This window comes from Mastigoproctus giganteus, chromosome 8 (assembly GCF_048544385.1).
Source record: "Mastigoproctus giganteus isolate SK-2022 chromosome 8, ASM4854438v1, whole genome shotgun sequence".
NCBI lineage: Eukaryota > Metazoa > Arthropoda > Arachnida > Uropygi > Thelyphonidae > Mastigoproctus > Mastigoproctus giganteus.
The window spans coordinates 55526982-55539874 of NC_143582.1; the positions used below are offsets into that span (position 1 = coordinate 55526982).

At 37.7% G+C, this 12893-nt stretch overlaps 1 protein-coding gene across 1 annotated transcript in view; it reads right to left on the minus strand.

The window, feature by feature from the left end:
• The window catches only part of PolQ (DNA polymerase theta), a 277127-nt gene that overhangs the window by 13070 nt on the left and 251164 nt on the right, over window positions 1–12893 (minus strand). The window contains exon 21 of the mRNA XM_090380240.1: window positions 3622–3733. Coding sequence (XP_090236366.1) covers window positions 3622–3733 — 112 coding nt within the window. The remainder of the gene's footprint in view (window positions 1–3621; window positions 3734–12893) is intronic.

The window sequence follows — 12893 nt, forward strand, 5'->3', positions numbered from 1 at the left end:
CAGGACAGAATGGTTTATTGTGTAGACTGCTCTGCCTATGTAGGTTAAACTGAGAGACATTCCAATTCAAGTTTAAGTGATAGATTATGCCCATAAACTGTATATCACTGTTGGCTGGAATCACTATACATTTCCATTAACCCTATTTGCTTTAAACATAACTTGGGCCTATGCATCAACCTCATTTTTGAAGATAAATAACCCAGAGGGATAGGAGATGATATAATAAAATGTAAGAATTATCCCATCCTGCTTTGTTAGTCTATTTATTTATTGTGGCATCGCTAAAATTTTGTGGCTGACAAAAGGTAGTTTGCTTTTTACTTTATTTTTATCTTACTGTTATCCCAATTTCATTTTATTTTAATCCAACAGTTTTTTAACAAGTTTTCTATTTTTATGTTATTTCACTTCTGTATACTTAGTCAGTTGGCATTATTAAAGAATATTTTGATGAAATAAAATAATGTAGTTAATAAAAAGTAAATAGAGATGCCGCTGCTGTATTCGCCTTTTATCCTTGTTTGAATTTTACCGTTAACTATTCCTGTTTCAATATCTATTTACAGTTTCACAAGGTGTTCCTCAAGGGTCACCCTCAGGTCCCCCTTTTATTTATCACTTGCATTAATTATCTGTCAACTGCATTTTAGTCTGTTAATGTTGAGTAGCAATGTAATGCAGATGATCTTAAACTTTACAAAGTTATCTATTCTTCAACTGACAGTGACGAACTCCAATCCATCTTGAGGCCCTTTCACTCTGACTGAATAAAAATAACTTGCTTTTAAACCCACTATAATGTAAATTATGTCACTCTATTATACTAAATTATGCCATATCAATCACATGATATCTGAAGCTTCCAATCTTCTCGGTTTAATGAAGTATTCATCCTTGACTTTTAAGAGTGACAAAATTATAATTTTTCTCTACAAGCTACTTCCTGTGCTTGATTATTGTGATGATATACACTGAGTGATCACTGAATTATGACCACCTATCTAATACTTCGTAGGTCCTCCTTTTGCCCTCAGTACAGCAGCTATCCGACGTGGCATTGATTCAACACGATGTTGGAAGCGTTCGGGAGGTATGGCCAACCAAGCTGTGTGTAATGCGACTAGCAATGCAGTATGGAGGTGATTGGTGTATCCAGACGCCTGACATGCCTTTCCATAGTGTCCCTCAAGTGCTCTATGGGATTGATATCAGGGGAGTTTGGAGGCCAATCGATATGCTGGAAGTCAGAACTGTGTTCCTCAAACCATTCCTGCACATCAAGTGCCCGATGGCTTGGCACATTGTCATCTTGGAAGACACCATCGTCATGTGGGAAAAAGTGTAACATAGTGGGGTGTACACAGTCAGCAAGCAGTTGATGATAGTGGAGACCACTGATACATTGTTCCACATGCACCAGAGGTCCAAGTTCCTGCCAGTGAAATATGCCCCACACCATACAACTGCCTCCACTGGCCTGCACTTTTGATACCACGCATAATGGATGAAAAGCCTCGCTGTTGATGCCAAATCTGTACACAACCATCCACGGTGTGGAGTAAATAAAGTGACTCATCTGACCAGCACACCTTCCAGTCTTCTAATGTCCAACTTGCATGCTCTTTGCACAAGGCAAATCTTTTATGCAGATGAACCTTGGTTAAAAGAGGATGCCATAGGGATCGTCTGCTGGTGTGAGCATGCAATGCATGCATGCCAGATATTGTTCTGGGTTGGCCCACGTTGTATTGGGTAGTCAACTATTCAACAGTGCTATGCCTGTTCACCTGTGTGAGTCTTCGGACCCAGCTCTCAACTCTAATATCAACCGTTCCCTGACTTTTGCAGTTTTGCCATCGGGTCATTGTTTGACTATTTTGATGCCAGTCCTGGTATACTTTAACAACGGCGGCTCTCGAACACCCCACCAATTCAGCTGTTTGGGAAATCAAGGCACCAGCTCGTCGAGCTCCCACAATCTGTCCTTTATCAAAGTCTGACAAATCCTTCCTTTTACCCATCACACTCGGAATTTTACTACCTGCTGAACCACTGGCACCTTATCTATGCTGCGTAGGTCAACTAACTGCGCACTCTCGTACCTCACGTGGTCAACGGGTCGCATTCAATTTTCATAGGGGTGGTCATAATTCAGTGATCACTCAGTGTATTTTCTCCACAACAGGAATATCTTTCTCATAGACTTCAGTGAATTCAAATCACATTCATTAAACTCCCATGCTTTCAAAATCACCTTGTCTTTCACTGTCGAAACCACAAAGTACTTTGCCATTGTTTCAGTATCGTCCACCTTCGCTCCAGATGACACCTCCTTGTTTACAATATTATATACTCTGTTATTGACATCTCTTCTCAAACAAATACCTTTTACTATACCCTGCTTGCATTCTTGTTATAAAAATAAATTTCTTACTTCCTGTCTCTCATACTCAACATTTACTTGCTTGTCCTCTGTTCCATTTCCTTCGCGTATTAAATAATCATCACACTGATTTGCTTAACCGATCTAGGTATGCATAAGAACTTGCTTTTTACTCTGTTTCATTAATCCTAATTTTGTATATATTTTAATACAAACAGTGCTTTGTATTGATTCTATGTCATGCTCAGCTTTCTTACCATCCTTCTCACCCATGGGGTGAGAAGGATGTAAATAAATAAATAAATTTTGACATTTCATGTTTGGTTAGATAATTATCTAAAAACCAGCAATATTCAGTCCTGAGGTTGCTGAATTTTGGATGTTACATCTGTATATCTTGTCACTGGGTTGTTTAGGTTTTCATGGTCTTACTAATCCAGTAATGAGACTCCAGAAATGGGTGAAATTCAGGTCATGAGCTGACATTTCTATTCATGCTGCAATTTACAAGACCTCCAATTGTTTACAAAGCAATGCGAACAAGGTGGCCATCCAATAACTTAGTAACAATAAGACAGTCAATAGTAAAAGAAACAATAGTTAACAGCTTCCTCACCCTCATCCCTTATGAATATGGTAACTTTTTAAACTGATTTTCAAATTTAGATCACTTATAGAGGCGGCTGCTACTAGAGGTTTTACTCTGTGTGTGTGTGTGTGTGTGTGTGTGTGTGTGTGTGTGTGTGTGTGTGTGTGTGTGTGTGTGTGTGTGTGTGTGTGTGTGTGTGTGTGTGTGTGTGTGTGTGTACCCCAAACACATTAGCTACATATTAAGTGATATACAGCTAAAGTTTTTTCCCTGAACTTTTGAGGAGAGGGGGAAAAAAAAATTCTTCATATTCAGTTTTGCAAAATTATTATTATTTTTTTCCAGTAAATAATGCCATATTCACACACAGCTTCTCCACAAGTGGGCCTCATCAAAATTTTGCATACTTATTTGTGTTATAAATAAAAAAAAAAAGTATGTGGGTGTGTATGGATTAAGGAAGACCAGAAATAGTTAAATAAAAGAGAACCGTTTGTGAGTTAACAATTGCTAACAATTCACTAGGCTCACTATGCTGACAATTCACTAGGCTCACTATGCTAACAATTCACTTGTTAGTTACTATTAAAAACTAGTATAAGCATGCACACAAATATTTTGAATCCAAAGCAGCAGTTTTACTAACCTGGATATGCATTTTTAAATGTCTCCATAAAATTATTTGCTTCATTTTCATCTACGTTCATTTGATCTGCTAAGGACTTTGGACTTATCCCATATAATATACCATAACAAATCTGGAAAAAAAAAGTAAAAAAAAAAAAGAAAGAGTCATACTGGAAATTTAGTATATAAATTTAAAATTTGATTTGTCATTTTTGATCATAGAAACGACAGCTATTATACAGCTTCTCAAAAATAAGGAGGAAAAAAGATGAAAGGCAATCAATCAACTTTTTTCCTGGCATTTATATCATAAAATATAATGGGTTAAACCTGCTTCATAAAACAGATCACATATAGGATTTCTTAGCAATTCAGACAACAAAAAAACTCCAAAATCTGTACTAATTTAGTTTGGTGGTATTCTATTCAAACTTGATGGATTTAAGGATCCTTGTCCATTGTTAACACTTTTTATATTTAGTGGGAAACTCTAAACAATCAAACATTTTTGTAAATAATTTAAATTATTTATTTACCTGCAATTTTGTTATTATCAGGTGAAAGAATGTAAAGATAAACAGTGCCCATAAGTGTTTTTATATTTATTATTTGAAGGCTAGGGGGGGAGGGGGCTCTACAAAACAGTCAATGTATACTGAAATTAATGTATTATTATGAAGCTCAAATATCATCATCCCACAATTCTGCTTAAGTTGCTAATATCTTTTTTAAATTGTATAGCATCACTTGAACAAGTAAATTCACTATACATTTAATAATCTAAGACACTGCTGGACAGCTGTTTTGAAGCTACTGGCTTCTCTTAGTAAAGGAAAACTAAATTGTGAGTATTGTATCTTCTCTAGGTGAATAGGAAAGCAGTATAGCAAAATAAAACTTCCATTTAAACACAATGGGTGTTGGGTGCATCTTTAACCTCTAGAAGTGGGCTGTATTTGCTGTACTCAATAGAGGCCATCCACCAACTCATGAGAGGTCAGTAGTTTTTAAATTTATAGTGCATTCACCAATTCAGGTGATACTTTAAAATTCAAAAATATATCAGCAACTTTAGACAGAACTGTGCACAATGGTATTTGTCTCTCACTTTTTTTTCTTTTTTATGAAAACCCCAAACACGAAAGGTATTAACAAGCTTAAATAACTTCAAGAGGTGTGTAAGGATAGTTAACTATACAAGAACACTAAGTCTTAATTGTCTATAAGTGTCGTCAATAAAATGAGTGAATTCAAACTGCTGGTTAGGACAAGTAATGCAGTTAAGATCTCCCGGGACCAATTATAGTTTTTACCTGAGGACGAGGATATTCAGAGAGAATAGGAGTTTAGATGTTGTAGGATTAGACATCTGTTTGATGGCTAATCTCTGTAGACATCTTAAGTGTGTATGTGTGAATTCAAGATTGCATTAGAGAGGGATGGCAGGGCCAATCTTATCCCTAGACAAACAAAGCAATTGCCCAGGGCCCATAAGATCATGGGGCCCAGTAAACTCGAATCATAAAATAAAATTTTTTGTTTACAACTCAAAAAACACAAAATTCTACCATAGTGCCCTCTTCCACTGTGAGAATCTTAAAACTACAGATAAGGAGACACAAACTGTTCTTCCTCAGCGATTATGGCTGCACAAAACGCCTTCCTCTGGAAACTTTTGGAGTTACTTTCATATTCATTTTGCACAATTTTGCTTTAGCAATTGATGAGTCCACTGGAGTGTAGATAAGTGCATGAACTGAGTTATTGCTAGTTGTGTGTGAATACACCACTAGTGTATACAGCTTGTATACACCAGTGACATTATTGGGCTTTAGCCCAGGGGTCCCAACTTTTTCCTACCCGTGATCCCAAAATTATACATGACAATCAAATGCGAACCCATATATTTGCCTTTGAATGTGCCATGACTTCACAAAATAGCACCAAAACCTATCCATTTATCATCATTATTATTAATACAAAAACATTAAATGTCATTTCATAATAAACATTTTTACAGGAGCGCCAAAAATACTTTTGCCTAGGGCCCATATATCCACAAGTCAGGCCCTGGGAGATGGTAGGGGTTCTTTTTTTTGAGATGTGATTATTATGGTTTCTATTTTTGTTTTTTTTTTTCTCTCTTCTAATACTCTACTCTTGAAAATATGCATGTAGTTAATGTTTCGCTTAATATCATTGGTTATGCCAATAATGAAGGATTCTTTGTATTCTAAATTTACTATACCTGTCAATGATTAGAACAGAGATATTCTTGAAATCCTATTAAAATTGGTGATCCTTGCACCATGTGTGGAATACAGGATCTGATTATGTTATTAAGCAGTGGACTATGTTGTATTTACATCTATAAATATGACATATGCGATTCTTTAATTCTTTTGAACAATATTCTATTAGTTTGCCCAATATATTGTTCAAGAAATAAGAAATATTATTCAAGGTTCATTTGACAACCATTTAGGCCTAAATGGTTGTCAAATGAACTAATGAGACTACTGGCAGAGAAGAAAAATGCATGGGATGTATATAAATTATCAGGCGACACAGAAGCCTATGGCAGATATAAGCTAGTCTGTAATCAAGTCACAAAGGACATTACACAAGCTAGGGCAGATTACGAGAAATCTTTGGCAAAGGATGCTAAGAAAAACAGCAAGGATTTCTTTACTTATATAAACTCTAAAAGGAAGGTGATGAATCAAATTCGTCCACTTCATATCGATGGTTACGCTGTTGATGATCCTGCACAAACAGCAAACAAACTGAATGAGTATTTTCCATCTACATTCACACATGAGCAGTTATTAAGGAGGGAAAATCCCAGAGGTTTATCGAACTGTAACAGGGTGCTTAATGATTTTGTAATAACCTAGAGCAAAGTAGAGGAGAAATTGTTGAAGTTAAACAAAAGAGAGGCACCTTGGATGGATGGGATGTATCCAGTTATATTAAAGGAGGCGGAAAAGGAACTAAGCAAACCCTTAGCCATAATTATGAGAGCATCCTTGGACTCAGGGAAAGTCCCCATGAACTGGAGATGTGAAATGTATCCCTAATTCACAAAGGGGGATCGAAGGGTGACAAGAGTAATTACAGACCAGTTAGTTTAACTTCTGTTCGGGGTAAAATAACAGTCACTGGTTAAAGATGCATTGCAAGATCATATAGACAATACTGCAGCAATAATTCAGACATAGCATGGGTTTCATAAGGGAGTCTTGCTGACAAATTTCATTGGATACTATGATGTGGAATTGGATGCAAAAAATAATTTTGATATTATGTACTCGGATTTCAGGAAAGCTTTTGCCACTGTTACGCATGCAAGACTACTCTACAAATTGGAGCAGTATGGTATTAAGGGTAAGTTGCTACAATGGATAAAAGGGTGGTTGAGTGGGAGAAGACAGAGTGGTAATCAATGGACGCTGCTCTTCATGGACTAATGTTATAAGTGGAGTCCCACAGGGTTCGGTGTTGGGCCCACTGTTGTTTTGTAATATTTATCAATGATATTGATGAAGGTATATCAGGCTTAGTGTTGAAGTTTGCAGATGATACAAAGGTTGGCAGAGTTGTTAATGACAGTAATGACAGTGTGCTACTGCAACAGGATCTAGAATGGATAGATGGGCTGAGAAGTGGCAATTGAAGTTTAACATTGACAAATGCAAAGTACTGCATATGGGTAGAAGTAACCCCAGAGGAATGTACCAACTGTGTGGTACTACACTTATGGTGGTAGAAAATGAAAATGACCTGGGGTAAGTGATCTTCATATCTGACCTGGTGCAGTCAGATATGAAGTTTTCTGAGCAATGCAGACAGGCTGAAAGAGCAGGTCATGGGGTTTTGTCAATGATATACAGGAATTTTGCTATCAGGGAAAAGGAGGTAATTATCCCTTTGTATAAAGCAATGATCAGGCTATGCCTGGAGTACTATGTACATGTCTGGAGGCCTCATTTTAGGAAGGATGTTGAGTTGCTTGAGTGTGTGGTCACCTGATATCAAAATATAACTAACTAATATAGAATGAATGTTGCAATAATTGAACATACATGTAGAGATGAAAAATATTTGACACATTTACATATAACATAGAAATAGCAATTTAACAGCAGGAATATACAAATATCATCAAAAACCTCCTGAGAATATTATATCCTATTAAAAGTCTTAGGCCTGGTAAACAATTCCTTTTACACAACTACCATTTTGATGTAAGCATTGACACACATGAACAACTATGATTTGTATCACTCTTCTTAAGGTTTCAAGTGATATATGGACTATGTTCAATCTGCTTTGACTGGTCCTCGTTCTTCAGTAGATAGTGGATTTAAGGCATTTCCACAAGAAAAATATAGAGCAAGCACTATTATATCTGGGCTTGTCAACCATGAAACAACTGTACCGAGAAATAGAGTGGGCCAGTAAATCAGATTGTCTTATAATGGGGGATTTTAACTTCCCAGATATAGACTGGAAACTTTTTGTTGGTCACTTGCACACGAGCAAGACTTTTGTGGATTTATCGGATGATTGTTTTCTGCAGCAGCACATTCAAGAGGCAAGAAGAGGGAGTAATACTCTTGATCTGAATCAGCAGTGATTATTCATGCATTAAGAATCTGCAGATAAAGGAACTACTAGGTAGCAGTGATCACAGTGTACTGATGTGGGATTTACTCAAACATATAACTACCATCAGGGTTAAAGGGAAGGGTTTTTGCTTTCATAAAGGTGACTAGAGTTGTCTCAGACAGTTTTTAAATTCTATACAGTGAGACCACTGATGATGTTGAGGTATTAATCAAGGTATTAATTTAAGGTATTAATCTTGGAAGCTACTAGGCTTTTCATACCAACTAAGAAAACTGTTCAAGATTTAGGCCTAAATGGATGTCAGATGAACTAATGAGACTCGTGGCAGAGAAGAAAATTGCATGGGATGCATATAAATTATCATGAGACACAGATGCCTATGGTAGATATAAGATAGTATATAATCAAGTCACAAAGGAGGCTAGGCAAGCAAAGGCAGATTATGAGAAATCTTTAGCAAAGGATACAAAGAAAAACAGTAAAAGACTTCTTTACTTAAGTAAACTCTAGAAGGAAGGGAATGAATCAGATTGATCCACTTGATATCGATGGTTCAATTGTTGATGATTCTCCTGAAGTAGCTGGCAAACTGAATGAGTATTTTGCATCTACATTAGCAAAGGCACATAATGCAAGAAAGCAAACTTATATAGCATTAGCCAAAAAAAAACAAAAAAAAACCCACCTTTATTTCATCCATCCACTCGCTCCAAATGTTTGTCAAGTTCTGCCCTGAATCTATTTAAGCTATCAACTTCTACAACAACAGATGGAAGTTTGTTCCAGCAATCAACCACCCGCTGGCTAAAGGCAAACTTCCGCACATGTATCCTACAACCGTCTTTCCTCAATTTAAATTTATGCCCTCTCAGGTGATTATTCTGAGCAAGAGGAAGAATCCCATCAGCATTGAGCCTGCTCAAACCATTCAAGGCTTTATACACCTCAATCAGATCACCTCGCAGGTGCCTAGTCTCCAGACACTGTAATTTGCAAAACTTAAGCCTTTCTTTGTAAGAGCAACCCTTTGTTCCATTCACTAATCTTGTTGCCCTTCTTTGTACTCGTTCCAACAGCTCTTCATTCTTCTTAAAATGAGGCCTCCAGACCTGTATACAATACTCAAGGTGTGTCCTGACCATTGCCATAGACAAGGGGATAATCACCTCCTTATCCCTGCTAGAAAAATTCCTGTATATCATTGACAAGACACCATGAGCTACTCTTGCAGCCCATCTGCACTGCTCAGAGAACCATATCTGCCTGCACAATTACCCCCAGGTCCTTTTCATTCTCTACCACTGTCAGTGTAGTACCACAGAGTTGATACGTTGCTCTGGGGTTACTGTTTCCCATATGTAGTACTTTACATTTGTCAATGTTGAACTTCATTTGCCACCTCTTAACCCACCTGCTCAACTTTTCTAGATCCTGTTGCAGCAGCGTACTGCCATTAGTGTCCTTAACAACTCTGCCAACCTTTGTATCATCTGCAAACTTGGATATTAAGCCTGATATAACATCATTTATAAATACAGAAAACAACAATAGACCCAACACTGAACCCTGAGGGACTTCACTAATAACATTATTTCACGAAAAGCAGTGTCCATTGATTACCACTATCTGTGTTCTCCCACTCAACCATCCCATTATCTCTTAGCAGCAATTTGCCTCCAATGCCACACTGCTCCAATTTGTGCAGCAGCCTTCCATGTGCAACAGTATCAAATGCTTTTCTAAGATCCAAATATATGATATCAAAGTTATTCCCTGCATCCAGTTCCTTTGTGACCACATTATAGTATCTAATCAAATTGGTCAGACAAGACTTCCCCTTAACAAAACCAAACCATGCTGTGTCCGAGCTATAACTGAAGTCTTGTCTAGATGATCCTGCAGTGCTTCTTTAACCAGTGCCTCCATTCATTTTTCTGGAACAGAAGTTAAACTAACAGGTTTATAATTACTTGTTCACCCTTTGATCCTCCTTTGTGAATTGGGGTCACATTTGCACATCTCCAGTCCATGGGTACATGGACTGGAGTCCAGTCCCCTGAGTCCAAAGAAGCTCTCATAATTATGGTTAAGGGTTTGCTTACTTCCTTTGCTGCCTCTTTTAATATAACGGGATAGATCCCATCCACCTCAGGTGCCTTTTTTATTTTTATCTTGAACAATTTCTCTTCCACTTTCCTCTCAGTTATTACAAATTCATCTAGCTCACTTCCAGAGTTTAACTCACCTCTGGCATTCCCATCACTGAATAACTCCTCATGTGTGAATGTAGATACAAAATACTCATTTAGTTTGTTAGCCACCTGAGCAGGATCATCAACAGTTGAAACATCAATATCCAGTGGACCAATCTGATTCATCCCTTTCCTTCTAGAGTTTACATAGATAAAGAATTCTTTGTTGTTTTTCTTTGCATTCTTTGCCAAGGATTTCTCATAATCTACCTTTGCCTGCCTAATCTCCTTTGTGACTTGGTTACAGACCAGTTTATATCTCTCATAAGCTTCCATGTCACCCATTAATTTATATGTATCCCATGCATTTTTATTCTCTGCCATATTTGTCATTAGTTCATCTGACATCCATTTAGGCCTAAACCTCGAACAATATTTCTTAGTTGGTATGTAAACTTAGTAGTTTCCATGATAAATTCTTCGAATGCTTCCGATTTTGAATTTGCTGTTAGTAACATCATCAGTTGGTCCCACCATATAGAATTTAAATACTGTCTCAGACCACTGTAGTTGCCCTTACGAAAGCAAAAACCGTTCCCTTTACCCCTGATGGTAGTTACCTCTTTGAATAAATCCCATTTCAGCACAGTGTGATCACTTCCACCTAGTGGTTCCTTTATCTGCAGTTTCTTAATGCATGAAGAATCACTACTGATAATCAGATCAAGAGTATTACTCCTTCTAGTTGCCTCCTGGACATGCTGATTTAGAAAACAGTAATCCAATAAATCCACAAAAGCCTTGCTAGTGTGTGAGTGACCAACCCACAAATTCCAGTCAATATCTGGGAAATTAAAATCCCCCATTATAAGATTCTCTGATTTACTGGCCCACTCTATTTCCCTGTACAGTTTCTTATTATATTCATCACAGTCATTAGGCCTATAACACACTCCTACTCTCAATTTTGATGTCACACCAAACTGACTCAACACTGCACTTTCCAGCGATGTCGACTGGCTTCACTCCCTTGGATTTTATGTGTTTCTTAACTAATAGCATAAACCCTCCTCCCTTCCTATCTTGTCTATCCTCACTTTAGACGTTGTACTCCCCAAATTCCAGTTCTGCATTCCTTATATCTGTGTGACACCACGTCTCTGATATCCCAACAATATCTGCCTTTGATGTTTTGAGCAATACCTGGAATTCATCAAATTTATTTACCAAACTCCTAGCATTGATGTATATGCAAGTTTTTTTTTTTTTTTTAGTTGTTGGCGCATCGGCTTCTGTGGCCATAATGCACCTCCCAAGGTTTTTGCAGTACTTTGATCCAAGCCCGAGGCGGGATTCAAACCCGCGACCTTCGGATTACCAGGCAGGCACTTTACCCACTTGGCTAGCCCGGTCGGCATATATGCAAGTATACATGCACCTGTTCCTATTCTTAGCTACCCTAACACAACACATGTGTTTACTTGTACCGCAATGACTCCCAGCAGTCTCTGAAATACCCTGCATCTTGTTTTCCAGGATGCTGCTCATTCTAATAGAAGCAGTGCAAGAATCACTTTCGCCTTTGCCAGTGGCTACTGTTAATCTATTAGTCCTTGTATCCCCCCCCCCCCCAAGCTAGCAGTTTTCTGACCCACTTAACACTGCCTCGATAGCATTAGCAAATATTCTTGCACCCTTTCTATTTAAGTGTATCCCATCCCTGTAGAAGCAGTCTCTCCTGTTAACAAGTACAGACCAGGCTGAAAAAAAAGAAAAAAATTCTCCCCCTTGAGCCTTGCACAATCTTTCCAGGGCCGAACTGATCAATAAGGCTCTCATCATATACTCCCTCCTATTGTGTCTGGGCAGAATTGCAGACACTTTCAAATTCAACCCTAATTGCAGAGTCTGAAGATGAGGCAATTGCGAGGTGATCTGATTGAGGTGAATAAAGCCTTGAATGGTTTGAGCAAGCTCAACGCTGATGAAATTCTTCCTCTTGCTCAGATCCCACACTTGAGGGGGCATAAATTCAAATTGAGGAAAGACAGTTTTAGAATAAATATGAGGAAAATAGCCTTTAGCCAGCGGGTGGTTGATTGCTGAAACAAACTTCCATTTATCGTTGTGAAAGCTGACAGCTTAAATAAATTCAAGACAGAACTAGACAAACCTTTGGAGTGAACGGATGGGTGAAACGGGATGGTTTTTTTTTTTTGCTGATGCTTGCTTGCATTATATGCCTCTACTAATGCTAATACCTCTAAATCTTGAAATGGGATGATATGGGAATACGTCCTTCAAAAATGACAGTGACACATATGTGCAGAATAAATAGCAATCCCCATATTGTTTGGAACAAGAATATCGCTTACTCTTTCTTGGTATCAATGAATGTCAACAATTGTTCCCTCAGCAGCAAAAGTAAAAATATGACCCAATGACTCCATTGGTTATAGAAATTATT